The sequence below is a fragment of the Dermacentor variabilis genome, unplaced genomic scaffold (genome assembly GCF_050947875.1).
Source record: "Dermacentor variabilis isolate Ectoservices unplaced genomic scaffold, ASM5094787v1 scaffold_12, whole genome shotgun sequence".
NCBI classification, from domain to species: domain Eukaryota; kingdom Metazoa; phylum Arthropoda; class Arachnida; order Ixodida; family Ixodidae; genus Dermacentor; species Dermacentor variabilis.
The window spans coordinates 7,067,744-7,088,670 of NW_027460280.1; the positions used below are offsets into that span (position 1 = coordinate 7,067,744).

General features: G+C 48.2%; 2 protein-coding genes across 3 annotated transcripts in view; one reads left to right on the top strand and one right to left on the bottom strand.

The window, feature by feature from the left end:
• The window catches only part of LOC142566308 (uncharacterized), a 951,081-nt gene that overhangs the window by 214,951 nt on the left and 715,203 nt on the right, over positions 1–20,927 (top strand). For both annotated transcript variants that reach the window (XM_075677216.1, XM_075677215.1), the window contains exon 2: positions 7,149–7,266. In XM_075677216.1, the coding sequence (XP_075533331.1) occupies positions 7,149–7,266 (118 nt within the window). The remainder of the gene's footprint in view (positions 1–7,148; positions 7,267–20,927) is intronic.
• LOC142566174 (uncharacterized) lies at positions 13,819–14,637 on the bottom strand. Its single transcript, XM_075677031.1, has one exon. It carries the CDS (start codon positions 14,635–14,637, stop codon positions 13,819–13,821), a length of 819 nt encoding a protein of 272 aa, XP_075533146.1.

Consider the following 20,927-nt stretch of genomic DNA (forward strand, 5'->3'; position numbering starts at 1 on the left):
AGTGAAGGCGCTAGTTGGACTCGGTTGGCGCCGGACAGGGGTAATTGGAGATCTCAGGCCTTCGTCCTTCAGTGGATATAAAACAGGCTGATAATGATGATCATGATGCTTAGTGAAGGTTAGACAGAACGAAAGAGGGTTGCTTGCTGAGGCACCTGGACTGCTATAGGATCATTTTATGAAAGGTGACCGCTGATACTGCCCTAACCTTCTGCGATGAGCTATCTTACACGAAGCGTTTTGTACCGATGTGTAGTATCTTGTAGTGAAGTGAAAATTGAACACCTTTTCATTTGACGAATGATACAAGATGACTGCGTGAGGTTTGGATAGGAGGAGAGACGTCTTTACCGATGTGTTCTTCAGTTTCCGGGAATTTTTACGAATAGCGTATTTAGTTTTTTAGAACGTGAATTTAGCCATTATTGGGCTGCGACGGTTATCAGAATGGAGTCCAAGACGATGAGCGCGTTCGTTTTCTTTAGGGTCGATTTTTATGTTAAGGCGATCCTGGCATTGACGAATGATTATGTTGTCGCTACGTCAAAAACAGGGGTCGTAGAGCACTATTCAGAGGAGGCACAGCGGCGGGTCGCCTTTTTTATACCGAGCGCAACTGCAACTTCTTCACTACGCCTTGACAAAACTCTCACGCCTTCTCGCGTTGTCCTCTTGTACATCGTAGCACTGGCGCGGTATCTGTTGGCTGAATAACCTGAAAGATCCATCTGACCGTCTGGCGCGCTGGAGGCTTCAGGAATCCGACATGACCATAATTCACAAATCAGGGAAGAGGCACACCGATGCTGACTGCCTCTCGCGGACACCCGTCGAGTCCGCTGGTGCCGAAGACGTGGACGTAGACGCTGCGTTTTTGGGCGTCGTCGACGCCATCACCATTTCACCCAGAGCTGCTCCCACTCAATAATTTCTTGGAAGGCCGAAGTAAAGACGTTCCGCGACTTTATCCCAGAGGACAGCCGTCGTTTTTTCTCGGGAACGACGTTCTCTATAAGAACCTTTCTGCCAGTGGCTGCACGTACCTGCTTGTCGTACCGGCATCACTTCGAAAAGAAATACTAAAAGCATGCCACGATGAACAGCTTGCCGCGAGACAGCTTGTCCGCGTACGTATCTGCAATCAGCAAGACCATGATGCGAAACGGTGCGACCTTCGACAAAGGTTCGTTTGCTACACTCACGGCGACAAAGTATGGGTCTGCTTGCCCATACACCGCTGTGGACTCTCCGAAAAGCTCCTGATTCGGTACTTTGGGCCGCACAGAGTGGTCCGCCGCCTGAGCGACGTGAATTACGAGGTCGTTCCCGACAGTGAGAATAGCCCCAGTCGCCGCAAGCACTTACCTGAAGTGTTGCATGTGGTATGAATGAAGCCGTACCTCTCGACATAACTTTTGTTTTTGTTCTTGTTTTTTGTCTGTATGGGTGACTCTGACCTGTTGTACTCTGTCCCGTTGTCCCGATCGAGTTGCGCAGTGCGACCATCTTCGGAGGGGCGCAAGTGCCGCGCTCGTACTCCGATGAAGAAGAGGACAAGGCGAGTGTGCATGAGCGTATGTGTCAAGGCGCCGTGAAGAAGAAGTTGCAGTTGCGCTCGGTATTAAAAAGGTGACCCGCCGCTGTGCCCCCTGAATTGCTCCCTGCGACCCCTGTTTTTGACGTTGCGACAATATTTTCAGTTTCGGCATATATTTCGGTCGTATTAGTGTCTTGAACGCCCTCAAATATTAGATGATTCTGTCGCGATCGATTTTTGGCGTCGTCCAAGTGCGCTTCTACAGCAGAGAGGTAGGAGGCTGTTTGGGTGGCGCTAGTTTGGACGGAATCAAGCTCTTTTATGGGTTATAAGGGATTCTCGAGTTCGGTCATTCTCTCATTCAAATGGAAAATGGTGTTGTCTGTCGTTCGGAGCTGGCTTTTTTCGCCATCCTCGGTGATGAGCCGAGTTTGGCCAGCGGAAATTTTCTGCAGTTCGGCAAGAATGGCGTTGGAATCGGGACCAGGGTTAGGTTCAGTATCATCGGATAATAACAGTAGAAGGGAACACATAACCAGTGGCGATATCACTCAGACACTGTGGGCTTGGTAGCTGCACTAAGAAGTAATTACTAGTTTTCTTTGAAAAGAGGCTATACTGTTTACTAGCCTGTATTGTCAGGAAGACTGAATTAGTGGTATTTTATGTGGCACAGCCACCAAGCCCACGAAGTGTCGTTGACGGGTACTGTTTTATAATTGATGAAGACCGTGATGTCGACTGTGATGGGGCAATCCAGGTGGCAGCAAGGGTTAGGTAGATCCGTGGCGTCATGTCAGGGGCAGCGGTGACGTTGATGTTGACGTAGCCAGCCACAACTTCATCGTAGCTGCGATTAATCGGAGGGAGTCAGAACGGACCCGACGGTGCAGTCGTCAGGCTAGGCTGGAATGCGACGAGTCACCTGCATCGTCAGGAAGAGCGGTCTTTTCTGCGGCACAGCCATCAAGCCCACCTGAGCCGCCAAAAGCGCGAGCAGAGCTTTCAAAAGATGAAGCGCCAAAAGTGACGGCACACAGCAAGGAATACAGACTTCCTGTGTGCCGTCACTTTTGGCGCTTCATCTTTTGAAAGCTATGCACGAACTAGCCCCACAGCGTGTTTTACTGCACGAGCAGAGGAAAGCTCAGCCAAAGCATTGCTTCAGATGCCCTTTTAGCTTTCCGTCAGAGAAATGAAGCTAATACATTGAAGACAGCGTACATGTCCTTCTGCCACCGCCACTGTTGCCAAATTCCTTCATTTGCCATGCAGCTGCCAGGAGCACAAGAACAGAAAAGATAAGACAAGGTGTGACGTCAGATAGGTTCCGAGCTTTCTTTCTGGGAAATGACGAAAAAGAAAGTTGGGACTACAGGTCCATGTGCCTCTGCCGCTGCTGTCAAATTTGTCTTTTGAAGTTTGTGTTGTTAGCGTCAAAGTAGGTCCGTATTTTCTCGCCACTCTTCTGCTAACAAAAAAAAATGCCAAACTCGCTACGCTCATAGCCGTTTTATTAAAAATCTGTAAAGAACGCCCACTGTGTATGAAGTTTTCGTTGGAACGTTTCGACTGATCCCAGTTGAATCATTAGAGCTTCTTACGTACCGTATTTATTTTGAGCAGGATCTTGCGAAGTAATTCCTGTACACATCAGTACAGTTTTTGATCCGAAAGCGTTAAATGGCCCATTTAGCGAAAAAGGCGGTGTGTGTCGTCTGTAGCAGCTTAAGGGCACCTAAATTCCAATTGGCTGCGACACCACGCCACGAGTTCGCCTTGACGGAGGTGAGCGGGCGAAAGGGGGCGCCTGCTGCTGCTTTGGCGTGCCAGGTGTCGCGTGAGAAGGTAGGGTCGAAATATTTGTCATCACGAGGGATGTTATTCATTTCAGTGTTCTCGACTATTTACAAATTTGAACTAAATGGATATCAAATGAAAGGTAACTTAAAGGGTGATTGAACTGCCATAATTAGGAACTGTGAAATCTGAGTTTCTAGTAATTACAAAGAACTTTTTATGTGATTGCCTTTATTTTCTGAGTCGTTGTTGGGCAGGATTAAAGTGTCAATAAAAAAAGCTATTAGGTGAACAATACGACAAATACGGACAGTGACTAGTGATAGTGATTTTTCAAGTTTGCTGTTGTCGGGTACATACAACCCATAACCGTACGGCTATCCACTGAAGAGTCATTGACAGGGATACGACATTTCTACTGTGGCGTCCGTAGACCTTTTCGTCGGGCGAGGAGGATGGGACGCGCGGCGAGCCTCTCCTCCTCTCGGGAGATCCTTGCCTGAAAGCATTGCTGTCGCGTGCGGCGGAACGATTTCGGAAAGTTTTAGATTTTACTTTGGGAAATTTATGCCATGTCCGTTCATATAAGGTCGTCAGGCAAGCCTTTCGGTGCATCGGTAACTACAGTAGGCAGAAATATGTCTTGTGTGTTGGGTGCCCAAAAATGTGACGCACATAATCAGCCGCGGTGTCTGTATATGTTGTGCACTATTTTGCTTATATCGGTTTTAATTCAACAAACAAAACTGGTGTCTCTGTATTACCAGCATTAAATGGTAAATCAGCTCACTGTCTGATCGCTTGGCGTAGGGAGTAAAACGTAAGAGCGCATTCGTGCACGGCCAACCTAAGGCAACCACGAAACATCTAAGCGGCAGGCGCTATCAAATATTTGTGATACACCGGCATCGTTCTCGCGCATTTGAAATCTAGTAGTCTTGAAATTACTATATATCTACACTAGCCTTCCTGCATGAGGCTGATGGCGCTGCTCAACACAGCGATCACTGCGGTTGGTGAACAAGCATTATACATATACATGTGTGTGCTTCGACATTGCCTTTTTGGCCTGTATACAGCCATAATATATGAGAGGGATCGCATAAAAAGAATGCGATGGCAATTTTTGAGCACAAAATTTCCGTAATACGTGTGAGTACGTCGTAGAGAAGGGAACGAACACAACCGAAAAAGAAATTCGGTTATCATCCTCTTTATCGAAAAAGCAAGAGAAAACGAGCTAACACCGCAATACGACCTCGCATAGTAACGCCGCACAAGGTTTATAGATATATAACCGCTGATACCGTATGCTGGGACCATGCGCTATATAGAACAAAGATATCTGCAATCCAGCACCCACCACGACGCTCGCGCAGTTCGTAAACGGTCGCTTTTCTGGACAAGCTTAATTCAGACTGTAAGGTATGCTGCTAATACTAACCAAAAAGATTTTATTCATGGGTGGACACCTCATACATCGAACCAAGTAGTCACGCAATGTAACCTGCAGCGAACAGTTCGAACGCTTGCCAAAGTATAACAGCACAGCTCCTATCGTAGCAGAACGGTAACCACGCGGTTACGATTGTCGCGTATGTTTTGTTTCTCCTAAACCGCACCTTAGAACTAGAGGCTAATACTGCAATAATGTCGCATTAGTGAATGGAACATTCAGAAATACCCAATTTATCTCCGAGGCTGATTCTAGGCTCAAATATGCGTGCGCACACATCGCGCTGCGTGCTCCGTCCGCCTCAATGCCAGCAGAAAGTCCGGCCACACCGACTTAAACCACTTCAGTAGGTCTAAAAAAATCATTTAGTGCGTAAAAGATGCACGTCATGATAAATAGACCATGCGAACGCGAAAGCCAGAAACTATCGCCGAACGTATACTTGCCATGCAAAACGAAGCACTCGTCCAAGCCAGCATGCCGACTGCCCATAGGTGGCGCCACTGCGTAGCAATATGGTCGCGCCCATGAAAAAACGGTGTATAGCCGTCATTCGTCCGCGTCTGCAGCGGGGAACTATTGGCGTGACAATAAATAACCTATCAGCTCAAAAATATTGCGATTACGGCCGAGTATACTCGGCCGTAATCGCAATATTTTTGAGTAGCTCAATATTTTCGGATTCTCGCAAAGCATAGCTTCATAGGTATCATGTGAAAAGCCAACCAATGGCCAATTCGTTCGACGTAAAAGGTGCGAGGAGCCGCAACGCGCTGGCTGACGTCAGCTGCCTCGAGGGGCACGGCGACGCCCTCATTTTCGACGCTCTCTGATAACCGAATTTCATCGTGTCACAGTTTCGCGAGCAATCGCATGTTCCCGGATCCAGAAAATAAAATTGCTTGTACTACGGAGAGGTGGCTTTAATGTCGCAGTTCAATGAGCCCGCTGAAGTTTCGCAATTTATTGATGCGCTGGCATCAAAAGACCCATTGAGTGAAAAAGCCGGCGTCTGTAGCAGCGGCACGTAAATTGGTTGCGACGCCACGAGCGCGCCTCGACGGTCTGAAGCATCGCCGCCTCGACGAATACGTGACGAGTCGGGTGTTCGTCGGCATGACCTGCCCCCGTCTCGGAGACCTCGCTCCCGCTAGGCTTAGCTGCTGCCTGCAGCCTTGGTGACCGCTTTCTCGTCGAGCAGGACGTCGGTGGCATGCGGCCACCGCAGGCTGCTGGTGCATGCTGGCTCGCGCAGCATGTATCGCTATGGCACATTACTCGCAGCGGAAAACTCGGATTGCTCAGTGGCGTTCAATTGGGCATTAATGCTTTCGCATTCACCACTCATATAAAGTGCTTAGGCGTCCTCGAATTTTTTTCTTTTGAAAGTTTCAGCAGGCAACCAATCTTCACTTGAAAACATGACTGTTCTTTTTAGTGACATGAAAATGTGAACGGAAGCTTCCGTGGCTACATTGCGCTCGGTAAATTTTGGTCGTCAGTTCTTGGAAAGCATGGCGGAGCTACGTCGGTCGACCTCTCAGCGGTCTCGCTCCTTTGGTTCGGTAGTGCTGACTCCTATTGCGTGCTGGCTGGTGCTATTGTGTCGTGTTCTCGTTACCTCATTTCATACGTCTTTCGCGTTCGTTGTCCTCAGGATAGACAGCGCTACCTTTATTAAAGACAAAATCTCATTTAGCGAGTTACCACCACTTTTCAGTACCGAGCGTGTGTTTCTAGCTTGTTTCGACGGGCGATCCCGTAGATTGTGCAATAAGTGGTGGCGCTCTTTAGCATAGCAACGTTGTCAGACGTTTCGTAGCTGACAGCGCGGTGTTACTTCTATCCAGGAGGAGTCGTCTTAAGTGCTGCGACACGCCAAGATGTCGCACCCGCGTATGCTTTGAACACCGTTCTAGAAGCCCAAGCTCAACGCTGAACCGTGCTATGGATGCCAATGGTTTACTTTATAAATAAATAAATAAATAAATAAATAAATAAATAAATAAATGAATAAATAAATTCAATAGTCCCATAGCAGAATTGTAAAAGTGGACTTGTAGCACAGAATTCCAATCCTGAAACCATAACGCCACGGACGCTTTTCCTGTAGAACGGCGTGCCTCATAATGTGGGCCGATCCCGAAAATCGCGCAGTCAAATAGGGTTGATGCGGCGGTGTGCAGCGACTCCGCCCCTACGTCACCCACAACGTGGTCAGAAAGGCTTTGTCGTCAACTGCAGGATGAATCACTTTCCAACTTTTATTCAACGTGCTCTCAAAAGCAAAGCTACTTGAAAATGATTTCATACATTGAAGCTCGCCCTGACCAGAACACGTGGTTGGCATTGCAGCACGCGCACCGGATCAAGTTCACCCAGCGACGGCGCAGCGCGCTTCCCGGCTGCCTCTGCGCCTCCCTGGCGGCGCTTTGCGTGACGCTGGGCGCTGCAGCGGCCGTCTACTATGGAGGTCAGTGAACACAACACTCGCGAGAAAACCACGTAGTGTGTGTGAACAGAGGCGGGGATAATGTACTGAAAGCGGATACACTGAGGAATTCATTGGCGTACATTTCGGTTAGAGAACATATCAGAACGGCTTCCTGAGAGGAACAAAGACGATCTTAGGGAGCTGCTTCCCCTTTTCCGTATCAGGAGTTTGTGTTTCTAGCTACTATCTTGGGCCGATCCTTCAGATAGCGTACTTTGAAAATATGTCCTGATTCCGAAGGCAGTGCGTCACTCCTCTCATCAATGGTAGTGTTTAGGTATCTGACACGTTCACCGGTAGGGGTGTCAATGGGTCAGAGGGGAAGAGGAGTGAGGAAAGGAATTTGTCACGCGTAGTTTTGCTTGGCAGACGAACACGAAGACCATGTTCTGGTTTCTCATGATATTAATTAGAATGTGCAAAAAGGGAAAATCTTGGGCCTAAAGGGCTTACTCGATGGTAGTGAGGTAATTCACTGTGCATTCCTGGCGTCACTTCCCTCATCAATGGTAGTGTTAGGGTATCTGACACGTTCCCGATTAAGGGTGTCAATTGATCAGAGGGGAAGAGGAGTGAGAAAAGAAACTTGTTACGCGTGCTTTTACTTCGTAGACGAACACGAACACCATTTTCTGGGGTGCTGACGAAATTCATTAAAATGTGCAAAAAACCGGAAAACCTGGGGGCTAAAGAGGATACTCCTTGCTAGTGGGGTTATTCACGGTGCAATCCTGGCGTCACTCCTATCATCAATGGTAGTGTTTAGGTATCTGAAACGTTCCCCGGTAGGGGTGTCAATTGATCAGAGGGGAAGAGGAGTGAGAAAAGAAACTTCTTACGCGTGCTTTTACTTCGTAGACGAACACGAACACCATTTTGTGGGGTGCTGACGAAATTCATTAGAATGTGCAAAAAAGCGGAAAACCTGGGGGCTAAAGAGACTACTCGTTGGTAGTGGGGTTATTCACGGTGCAATCCTGGCGTCACTCCTATCATCAATGGTAGTGTTTAGGTATCTGACACGTTCCCCAGTAGGGCTGTCAAGGGGTCAGAGGGGGAGAGGCGAGAGAAAAGGAATTTGTTACGCGTGCCTTTGCTTCGTAGACAAACACGCAGACCATTTTGTGGTGTGCTGATGAAATTCATTAGGATGAGCAAAAAAAAAAGGAAAAACCTGGATGCTTAAGAGCTTACTCGTTAGTAGTCGGTTTATTCACGGTGCATTCCTGGCGTCACTCCCCTCATCAATTGTGGTGTTTAAGTATCTGACACGTTTCCCAGTAGGGCTGTCAAGGGGTCAGAGGGGGAGAGGCTTAAGAAAAACTATTTGTTACGCGTAGTTTTACTTGGTAGACGAACACGGAGACCATTTTCTGGTTTCTGATGGAATTCATTAGAATGTGCAAAAAAGCGGAAAACCTGGGGGCTAAAGAGGTTAGTCCTTGCTAGTGAGGTTATTCACGGTGCATTCCTGGCGTCACTCCTCTCATCAATGGTAGTGTTTAGGTATCTGACACCTTCCCGAATAGGGGTGTCAAGGGGTCACAGGGGGAGAGGCGTGAGAAAAGAAATTTGTTACGAGTGCTTTTACTTGGTAGACAAACACGGAGACCATTTTCTGGTTTCTGATGAAATTCATTAGAATGTGCAAAAAAAAGGGGAAAACATGGGGGCTAAAGAGCTTACTCATTGGTAGCAGGGTTATTCAGGGTGCATTCCTGGCGTCACTGCCCTCATCAATGGCAGTGTATAGGGTATCGCAAACGTTCCCCAGTAGGGGTGTGAAGGGGTCAGAGGGGCAGAGGAGTGAGAAAATGAATTTGTTACGCGTGCTTTTACTTGGTAGACGAACACGAAGACCATTTTGTGGTGTGCTGACGAAATTTATTAGAATGTGCAAAAAAGGGAAAACTTGGGGGCTAAAGAGCCTACTCGTTGGTAGTGGGGTTATTCACGGTGCATCCCTGGCGTCACTCCTCTTATCAATGGTGGTGTTTAGGTGACTGACACGTTCCCCAGTAGGGGTGTCAGGGGGTCAGAGGGGAAGAGGCGTGAGAAAAGGAATTTGTTACGCGTGGTTTTACTTGGTAGACGAACACGGAGACCATTTTCTGGATTCTGATGAAATTCATTAGAATGTGCAAAAAAGGGGAAAACATGGGGGCTAAAGAGCTTACTCATTGGTAATAGGGTTATTCAGGGTGCATTCCTGGCTTCACTCCTCTCATCAATGGCAGTGTATAGGGTATCTATACTGTTCCCCAGTAGGGGTGTGAAGGGGTCAGAGGGGAAGAGGAGTGAGAAAAGGAATTTGTTACGCGTGCTTTTACTTGGTAGACGAACACGAACAACATTTTGTGGGGTGCTGACGAAATTCATTAGAATGTGCAAAAAAGGGAAAAATCTGCGGGCTAAAGAGGTTACTCGTTGGTAGTTTGGTTATTCACGGTGCATTCCTGCGTCACTCCTCTCATCAATGGTAGTGTTTGGGTATCTGACACGTTCCCCAGTAGGGCTGTCAAGGGGTCAGAGGGGGAGAGGCGTATGAAAAAGTATTTGTTACGCGTAGTTTTACTTGGTAGACGAACACGAAGACCATTTTCTGGTTTCTCATGATATTCATTGGAATGTGCAAAAAAGGGAAAATCTTGGGCCTAAAGGGCTTACTCGTTGGTAGTGGGGTTATTCACGGTGCATTCCTGGCGTCACTCCTCTCATCAATGGTAGTGTTTAGGTATCTGACACGTTCCCGAATAGGGGTGTCAAGGGGTCAGAGGGGGAGAGGCGTGAGAAAAGAAATTTGTTACGAGTGCTTTTACTTGGTAGACAAACACGGAGACCATTTTCTGTTTTGTGATGAAATTCATTACAATGTGCAAAAAAGGGGAAAACATGGGGGCTAAAGAGCTTACTCATTGGTAGTAGGGTTATTCAGGCTGCATTCCTGGCATCACTGCCCTCATCAATGGCAGTGTATAGGGTATCGCCAACGTTCCCCAGTAGGGGCGTGAAGGGGTAAGAGGGGAAGAGGTGTGAGAAAAGGAATTTGTTACGCGTGCTTTTACTTGGTAGACGAACACGAAGAACATTTTGTGGGGTGCTGACGAAATTCATTAGAATGTGCAAAAAAGCGAAAAACCTAGGGGCTAAAGAGCTCACTTCTTGGTAGTGGAGCTTGTAGTGTCTGCTCCCGGTGCGGGAGTTATCTCTATTCCAGATAAGAAGACTGGACTCGAGTAAAACTCAAAGGAACGTTTATTCCACACCGTGTCGAGCCCCGCGCTTCGCGTGGCCCTCTCCCACTCAGCCCAGTTGTCGCACCAGGATTTTTCTTTAATGCGCATAGGGGGAGCTGCTTGTTGGTTGGCTTTTGTTGACGATGCTACATCCCCCCAGACTTTTATTCAGCCTGCACTTGGCCGACGATGAAATCTGAAAAAACCTTCGGCTGGGTATTGCGGGCTTGACGGTCCAGGTTTCGCCGTGCATTCGGTTGGGATGCTTTGTTGTTTCCAAGTGAAGAGGATCTAAACCCTGTGTTGTCACTCTGGGTTACACCTATTGGAGTGATGCAGTCGTCCCAGTCTTCGAGTGCTGGACTACGCTGCTGACCTATTTTGATACGTTTGAAGAACGACGCATTTCTTAAAACCCTCCTGCGGTCTCGCTCTGCAGTTACAGCTTTCCCTTGAATTCTCGTCACCCTGTAGGGAACAGGCTCGTAGGCCGTCTCATGGGAGAGAGGCGAGTGTCGCTTAAGGAGTACCGCGTCTCCCATTTGAATTGTGTGTGGCACAGCGTGTTTTCTGTCATGAGCGTAGTCCTTCATTTGTTGCTTCTTCTTTAGATCTGTTTCTGCCAGCTCCGTATGCATGCGCTTCTCTGGAACTCCAGGAAGCTTCGTTTTGATCTTTCGTCCAAACAGCAGTTCAGCAGGCGTGAAACCTGTTGTTGAGTGAGGTGTCGCCCTGTAGCTTAGAAGGAATTCGTTTAGCTCTGCTTGCCAGTCTCTCTGCTCAGCACCAGCACTCTTCACCAGCTTTTTAACGTTTCTCATGAATCTTTCGGCCTCTCCATTGGCTTGAGGCCACAGAGGAGTGACGCAATGATGGTGAATTCCACAAGATTTCATGAACTCTGCAAACTCCTTCCCGAAGAAGGGAGGTCCATTGTCTGTCTTTAGTGTCTGTGGCATTCCGTGTACTGAAAACTTTTCGCTTAGTTTCTCCGTCACAGATTTTGAACTTAGCGAGGAAAGTGCTGCTGTCAGAGGAAAACGCCAGTACTCGTCGACAACCACTAGAACGTACTTGTTGCCAGGTAGGGGGCCAGCAAAGTCTGCTGCCACAGACTGCCATGGTCCATTTGGAAGTGGTGTCAGGATTAGCGGTGATGTCTTGTTTTCAACCACGGTTTTCTGGCATGCTTCACAGTCTTTTATAGCCACCTCTACTTTCTTGTCAATCCCCGGAAACCACTTTTTCTCTAATCAATTGTTTGGTCTTCACCACTCCTTGGTGACCTCTGTGTGCTAGACGAATGACTTGAGCCTGTGCTTGTTCAGGAATTATCAGTCTCGTCCCTCTTAGCACAATGTCGTTTTCGGCAACTGTGAGCTCGTCCTTGATTTGAGCAAATGGTTTCAGCCTGTCGCTTTTCCACATGTCGTCACAAGTCTTTGGGTTGTTCGTTCGCAGAGCCTTGATCAAAAGCTGCATCTGAGCATCTTCTGCGTATGTTTTCTCGATTTCTTGCAAAGTCAGTGCCTGTGGAACAGCTGATTCCACGATGAAGGAGACATACTCTTCTATCCCACTTGCTTCTTCACTGGGGACGACACTGTCGGTAGGTGGTGCATGCCTTCACAGGTAGTGTTCTCCCTGCAATGTGTTCAATCTCGAAGGTGTAATGCTGTAACCTCAGGCTCAGTCGTTCAAGCCTTGCTGAGAGCTTTATGCTGGGCTTTCGAATGATAGACACCAAAGGCAGGTGGTCTGTCTTCACCGTGAACATTCCCCCTGCGAGGTAGATGTGAAAGTGTTCAATAGCTGCCACTATGGCCAACATTTCACGGTCGATGTGGGGATATCTCCTCTCCGTTGGTGTCAATGCTCTGCTGAAGTACGTCAGAATGCTGCGGCTTTTGTCGCTTGGATCTTCTTGAGCCAGCACTCCCGCTATACCTTCTGGTCCAGCATCACTGATGACGTGGGTCTCTTTTGTGTCGTCAAAGTATGCTAGGGTGCGCATTCGAGATATTTCTTTCTACACGTCATCTAGGGCCTTCTGGTGCTCTTCGTTCCAGCAGAATTCTGTGCCGGCATGTGTGAGCTTCCTCAATGGATCCACCATTTGGGCTAAGCGAGGAATGAATCTAGAGCAATAGTTTACCATGCCAAGGAGGCTTCTAACCTCGGTTGGGGTCTTTGGTGCTGTCATTCTGGCTACTGCTTTAACCTTTTCTGGGTCCACACTGACTCCTGCAGATGAGAACACGTGTCCAAAGAATTTCAGCTTGTTGGTGCCTAGGACGCACTTGTTTTCATTCAGAGTCAGCCCGGCATCTTCCAGGTGCTTCAACACTAGACGCAGTCTTCGGTCGTACTCTGTTATGGTGCGTCCAGAGATGAGGATGTCGTCACTAACATTGATGATTCCGTCCTCATCCGGGAGTACTTGCCTTATGGCATCTTGAAAAATCTCTGCGGCGGCATTGACACCAAACAATAGTCTTTTGTATCTCCTCACACCACAGTGTGTAGAGAACGTTGTTATCACCCTGGATTCTTCAGCAAGCTCGAGCTGATGGTAGCCCTCTTTCAGGTCCAACTTTGAAAAGTAGGCGGCTCCGTTCAGAATGCTGATAACATCTTCTGCTGTGGGCATGACGTGTCTTTCTCTAACAATGACCACGTTGGATTCTCGCATGTCGACACACATTCTGACTGCGTTGGGATCACGGCGTTTGGGAACAATGACGATCGGGGACACCCAAGGTGTTGGTCCGATTACTTTCTCGATGATGTCTAGCCCCTCCAGGCGTGTGAGCTCGGTCTCTAGCGCTTTTCTCATCTGGAAAGGAATGCGACGGTGTTGTCGTACGACTGGTTGGACGTCTTGTGAGATGTTCAGCTTCACTTGAAAGTTCTTGAGCCGACCGACCTTGCCAAACAGCTTTGGAAACTCTTTCTTTGCGTCAACACTACTGTGCTCTGTGACCAGCTGAAGTATTGTGATGAGCTTGAGATCAGAGGCTGTCTTGTAGCTCAGAAGCGATCGATGTGTCCCTTTTACGACGTAAACTGTCGCTTCGACGACTTGGTCTAGAGCACGGAACGTTGCAGAGAACTTTCCCATGACTGGGATTTCTTGGGTGACTCCATATGGTACCAGCTTTGTGGTTGTGTGCTCTAGCTGCATCGTCTGTAGGTGCTTTTGCCACGTTGTCCCTCCGATGACGTTGACACCTGCTCCAGAATCCACACAAAACTCAAGTGGTGTGTCGTTGATTTTGACTGTTACCACTGGTAATTATTGCCTGTGACTCTGCACGTGAAAGACGCAATCCTCCACGCTTGTTTCCTGTTGTGTGCTTGCGGGGGTGTCCGTGACGTCAATGGAGTGTACAGTGGGTCTTTGTCTGCAGAACTTGGCGAAGTGGTTTTGCTTTTGACACTTGTGGCATGTAGCTCCCCATGCTGGACAGCTCAATTTCCCTCCTTTGTGAGGCCACGCTCCTCCACAACAGCTGCACTTCTCAGCTTGCTTGTTCTCTGGACGATTGCCCGACAGCTTGTGTTCTGACTGGTTGCTCGAAGGCGCACTGCGCCGCCACTGCTTCTTCTTTGTGACTTTCTGCACAAGTTCGACGCTCTCGCGGCCTTCCATGCTGGTTGCTTGGAACTCTGCTGTGTCGAGGCTGCGGCCTATTTCCATAATTTTCTTCAGCGTGACATCGCGCACTCGTAATGCACTGCGGCGCAGCTTAGCTGAATTGGTGCCTTCTATCATTTGCGATACGATTTCTTGTTCTTCTTTAGCAAACTCGCATGTCGCAGCCAACTTTCTGAGTCGGACATGAAATTGGTCCACTGTTTCTTCGGAGCTTGCGTTCAACTTCGCGACTGCCGTTTCATAGTCCGTGCCTCGATCCGGAAGCGTCAGAAAAATGTCGTGCACCGCATCTCCTGCGTAGTGTAGCAGCATAGCGCGTTTGCGGGCTGCATTCTGTATCTTTTCTGCTAGTAGAAAGTTGTCAAAACGGGCTTGCCATTTCGTCCACCACTGGGCGAGCGACGTCGGGTCCGTGTACGGGTCGAATGGCGGGAAGGCGGGCAGCATGGCTTCCATCTTGCGTGGATTTTTTTCTTGATTGGCGTCCGCTGATTTGTTTCTTGGCCTCTTCTGGTGCCGTGTGGGCTTCTTGAAGTTGAATGATCCTCGTCGCCAATTTGTAGTGTCTGCTCCCGGCGCGGGAGTTATCTCTATTCCAGATAAGAAGACTGGACTCGAGTAAAACTCAAAGGAACGTTTATTCCACACCGGTGTCGAGCGCCGCGCTTCCCGTGGCCCTCTCCCACTCAGCCCAGTTGTCGCACCAGGATTCTTCTGTAATGCGCATAGGGGGCGCTGCTTGTGGGTTGACTTTTCTTGACGATGCTACAGTGCTATTCACGGTGCATTCCTGGCGTCACTCCCCTCACCAATGGTAGTGTATAGGTTATCTGAAACGTTCAACAGTAGGGGTGTCAAGGCATCAGAGGGGAAGAGGAGTGAGAAAAGGAAATTGTTACGCGTGCTTTTACTTCGTAGACGAACACAAACAACATTTTGTGGGGTGCTGACGAAATTCATTAGAATGTGCAAAAAAGGGAAAAACCTGCGGGCTAAAGAGGTTACTCGTTGGTAGTTTGGTTATTCACGGTGCATTCCTGGCGTCACTCCTCTCATCAATGGTAGTGTTTGGGTATCTGACACGTTCCCCAGTAGGGCTGTCACGGGGTCAGAGGGGGAGAGCCGTGAGAAAAGGAATAAGTTACGCGTGCTTTTACTTCGTAGACGAACACGGACACCATTTTGTGTTGTGCTGATGAAATTCATTAGAATGTGCAAGAGAAGGGAAAAACATGGGGGCTAAGGAGCCTACTTATTGGTAGTGGGGTTATTCACAGTGCATTCCTGGCGTCACTAGCCTCATCAATGGTAGTGTTTATGTATATGACACGTTCCCCAGTAGGGCTGTCAAGGGGTCAGAGGGGGAGAGGCGAGAGAAAAGGAATTTGTTACGCGTGCCTTTGCTTCGTAGACGAACACGCAGACCATCTTGTGGTGTGCTGATGAAATTCATTAGGATGAGCAAAAAAACGGAAAAACTTGGAGGCTTAAGAGCTTACTCGTTAGTAGGTGGTTTATTCACGGTGCATTCCTGGCGTCACTCCCCTCATCACTTGTGGTGTTTAGGTATCTGACACGTTCCCCAGTATGGCTGTCAAGGGGTCAGAGGGGGAGAGGCGTAAGAAAAAGTATTTGTTACGCGTAGTTTTACTTTGTAGACGAACACAAAGACCATTTTCTGGTTTCTCATGATATTCATTAGAATGTGCGAAAAAGGGAAAATCTTGGGCCAAAAGGGCTTACTCGTTCGTAGTGAGGTAATTCACTGTGCATTCCTGGCGTCACTCTCCTCATGAATTGTAGTGTATAGGTATCTGACACGTTCCCGAGTAGGGGTGTCAAGGGGTCAGAGGGGAAGAGGGGTGCGAAAAGGAATGTGTTCCGCGTGCTTTTACTTGGTAGAAGAACACGAAGACCATTTTGTGGTGTGCTGAAAAAATTGATTAGAATTTGCAAAAAAGGGAAAATCATGGGGGCTAGAGAGCCTACTCTTTGGTAGCGGGGTTATTCACGGTGCATTCCTGGCGTCACTCCCCTCATCAATGGTAGTGCTTAGGTATCTGACACGCTCGCCAGTAGGGGTGTCAAGGGCTCAGAGGGAAGATGAGTGATGGAAAGAATTTGTTGCGCGTGCTTTTGCTTGGTAGACGAACAGGAAGACCATTTTGTGGTGTGCTGATGAAATTCATTAGAATGTGCAAAAAAGGCAGAAACTTGGGGCTAAAGAGCTTGCTCGTTGGTAGTGGGGTCATTCACTGTGCATTCCTGGCGTCTCTCCCCTCATCAATGGTAGGGTTTACGTATCTTACACGTTCGCCAGTAGGGGTGTCAATGGCTCAGAGGGAAGAGGAGTGAGAAAAAAAATTTGTTACGCATGCTTTTGCAGGTAGACGAACACCAACACCATTTTGTGGGGTGCTGACGAAATTCATTAGAATGTGCAAAAAAGGGGAAAAAACGGGGCTAAAGAGCTCACTTGTTGGTAGTGGGGCTATTCACGGTACATTCCTGGCGTCACTCCTCTCATCAATGGTAGTGTTCAGGTATCTGACACGTTCCACAGTAGGGCTGTGAAGGGGTCAGAGGGGGAGAGGCGTAAGAAAAAGTATTTGTTACGAGTAGTTTTACTTGGTAGACGAACACGAAGACCATTTTCTGGTTTGTCATGATATTTACCAGAATGTGCGAAAAAGGGAAAATCTTGGGACTAAAGGGCTTACTCGTTGATAGTGAGGTAATTCACTGTGCATTCCTGGCGTCACTCTCGTCATGAATGGTAGTGTTTAGGTACCTGACACGTTCCCGAGTAGGGGTGTCAAGGGGTCAGAGGGGAAGAGGGGTGCGAAAAGGAATGTGTTGCGCGTGCTTTTACTTGGCAGAAGAATACGAAGACCATTTTGTGGAGTTCTGAAAAAATTGATTAGAATTTGGAAAAAAGGGAAAAACATGAGGGCTAAAGAGCCTACTGGTTGATAGCGGGGTTATTCGCGGTGCATTCCTGGCGTCACTTTCCTCATCAATGGTAGTGTATAGGGTATCTGAAATGTTCAACAGTAGGGGTGTCAAGGGGTCAGAGGGGAAGAGGAGTGAGAAAAGTAATTTGTTACGCGTGCTTTTACTTCGTAGACGAACACGAACAATATTTTGTGGGGTGCTGACGAAATTCATTAGGATGTGCAAAAGAACGGAAAAACCTGGAGGCTTAAGAGCCTACTCTTCAGTAGTGCGGTTATTCACTGTGCATTCCTGGCGTCACTCCCCTCATTAATGGTAGTGTGTGGGCATCTGACACGTTCCCAGTAGGGGTCACAGGGGAAGAGGGGTGAAAAAAGGAACTTGTTACGCGTGCTTTTACTTGGTAGACGAACACGAAGACAATTTTGTAGTGTGCTGACGAAATTCATCAGCATGTGCAAAAAACGGGAAAACCTTGGGGCTAAAGAACTTGCTCCTTAGTAGTGGGATTATTGACTGTGCACTCCTGGCGTCACTCCCCTCATCAATGGTAGTGTTGAGTTATCTGACACTTTCCCGAGAAGGCGTGTCAAGGTGCCAGAGGGGGAGACGCGTGAGAAAAGGAATTTTTTACGCGTGCTTTTACTTGGTAGACGAACACGAAGACCATTTTGTGGTGTGCTAACGAAATTCATTAGGATGTGCAAAAGAACGGAAAAACCTGGAGGTTAAGAGCCTACTCTTTAGTAGTGGGGTTATTCACGGTGCATTTTTGGCGTCACTCCCCTCATCAATGGCAGTGTATATGGTATCTGACACGTTCCCGAGTAGGGCTTTCAAGGGGTTAGAGGGGGAGAGCCGTGAGGAAAGGAATATGGTACGCGTGCTTTTACTTCGTAGACGAACACGAACACCATTTTGTGTTGTGTTGATGAAATTCATTAGGATGTGCAAAAGAACGGAAAAACCTGGAGGCTTAAGATCCTACTCTTTAGAAGTTGGGTTATCCACGGTGCATTCCTGGCGTCACTGCCCTCATCAATGGCAGTGTATATGGTATCTGACACGTTACCCAGTAGGGCTGTCAAGGGGTCAGAGGGGGAGAGGCGTGAGAAAAGGAATTTGTTACGCGTGCTTTTACTTGGTAGACGAACACGAAGAACATTTTGTGGGGTGCTGACGAAATTCATTAGAATGTGCAAAAAAGCGAAAAACCTAGGGGCTAAAGAGCTCACTTCTTGGTAGTGGAGCTTGTAGTGTCTGCTCCCGGTGCGGGAGTTATCTCTATTCCAGATAAGAAGACTGGACTCGAGTAAAACTCAAAGGAACGTTTATTCCACACCGTGTCGAGCCCCGCGCTTCGCGTGGCCCTCTCCCACTCAGCCCAGTTGTCGCACCAGGATTTTTCTTTAATGCGCATAGGGGGAGCTGCTTGTTGGTTGGCTTTTGTTGACGATGCTACATCCCCCCAGACTTTTATTCAGCCTGCACTTGGCCGACGATGAAATCTGAAAAAACCTTCGGCTGGGTATTGCGGGCTTGACGGTCCAGGTTTCGCCGTGCATTCGGTTGGGATGCTTTGTTGTTTCCAAGTGAAGAGGATCTAAACCCTGTGTTGTCACTCTGGGTTACACCTATTGGAGTGATGCAGTCGTCCCAGTCTTCGAGTGCTGGACTACGCTGCTGACCTATTTTGATACGTTTGAAGAACGACGCATTTCTTAAAACCCTCCTGCGGTCTCGCTCTGCAGTTACAGCTTTCCCTTGAATTCTCGTCACCCTGTAGGGAACAGGCTCGTAGGCCGTCTCATGGGAGAGAGGCGAGTGTCGCTTAAGGAGTACCGCGTCTCCCATTTGAATTGTGTGTGGCACAGCGTGTTTTCTGTCATGAGCGTAGTCCTTCATTTGTTGCTTCTTCTTTAGATCTGTTTCTGCCAGCTCCGTATGCATGCGCTTCTCTGGAACTCCAGGAAGCTTCGTTTTGATCTTTCGTCCAAACAGCAGTTCAGCAGGCGTGAAACCTGTTGTTGAGTGAGGTGTCGCCCTGTAGCTTAGAAGGAATTCGTTTAGCTCTGCTTGCCAGTCTCTCTGCTCAGCACCAGCACTCTTCACCAGCTTTTTAACGTTTCTCATGAATCTTTCGGCCTCTCCATTGGCTTGAGGCCACAGAGGAGTGACGCAATGATGGTGAATTCCACAAGATTTCATGAACTCTGCAAACTCCTTCCCGAAGAAGGGAGGTCCATTGTCTGTCTTTAGTGTCTGTGGCATTCCGTGTACTGAAAACTTTTCGCTTAGTTTCTCCGTCACAGATTTTGAACTTAGCGAGGAAAGTGCTGCTGTCAGAGGAAAACGCCAGTACTCGTCGACAACCACTAGAACGTACTTGTTGCCAGGTAGGGGGCCAGCAAAGTCTGCTGCCACAGACTGCCATGGTCCATTTGGAAGTGGTGTCAGGATTAGCGGTGATGTCTTGTTTTCAACCACGGTTTTCTGGCATGCTTCACAGTCTTTTATAGCCACCTCTACTTTCTTGTCAATCCCCGGAAACCACTTTTTCTCTAATCAATTGTTTGGTCTTCACCACTCCTTGGTGACCTCTGTGTGCTAGACGAATGACTTGAGCCTGTGCTTGTTCAGGAATTATCAGTCTCGTCCCTCTTAGCACAATGTCGTTTTCGGCAACTGTGAGCTCGTCCTTGATTTGAGCAAATGGTTTCAGCCTGTCGCTTTTCCACATGTCGTCACAAGTCTTTGGGTTGTTCGTTCGCAGAGCCTTGATCAAAAGCTGCATCTGAGCATCTTCTGCGTATGTTTTCTCGATTTCTTGCAAAGTCAGTGCCTGTGGAACAGCTGATTCCACGATGAAGGAGACATACTCTTCTATCCCACTTGCTTCTTCACTGGGGACGACACTGTCGGTAGGTGGTGCATGCCTTCACAGGTAGTGTTCTCCCTGCAATGTGTTCAATCTCGAAGGTGTAATGCTGTAACCTCAGGCTCAGTCGTTCAAGCCTTGCTGAGAGCTTTATGCTGGGCTTTCGAATGATAGACACCAAAGGCAGGTGGTCTGTCTTCACCGTGAACATTCCCCCTGCGAGGTAGATGTGAAAGTGTTCAATAGCTGCCACTATGGCCAACATTTCACGGTCGATGTGGGGATATCTCCTCTCCGTTGGTGTCAATGCTCTGCTGAAGTACGTCAGAATGCTGCGGCTTTTGTCGCTTGGATCTTCTTGAGCCAGCACTCCCGCTATACCTTCTGGTCCAGCATCACTGATGACGTGGGTCTCTTTTGTGTCGTCAAAGTATGCTAGGGTGCGCATTCGAGATATTTCTTTCTACACGTCATCTAGGGCCTTCTGGTGCTCTTCGTTCCAGCAGAATTCTGTGCCGGCATGTGTGAGCTTCCTCAATGGATCCACCATTTGGGCTAAGCGAGGAATGAATCTAGAGCAATAGTTTACCATGCCAAGGAGGCTTCTAACCTCGGTTGGGGTCTTTGGTGCTGTCATTCTGGCTACTGCTTTAACCTTTTCTGGGTCCACACTGACTCCTGCAGATGAGAACACGTGTCCAAAGAATTTCAGCTTGTTGGTGCCTAGGACGCACTTGTTTTCATTCAGAGTCAGCCCGGCATCTTCCAGGTGCTTCAACACTAGACGCAGTCTTCGGTCGTACTCTGTTATGGTGCGTCCAGAGATGAGGATGTCGTCACTAACATTGATGATTCCGTCCTCATCCGGGAGTACTTGCCTTATGGCATCTTGAAAAATCTCTGCGGCGGCATT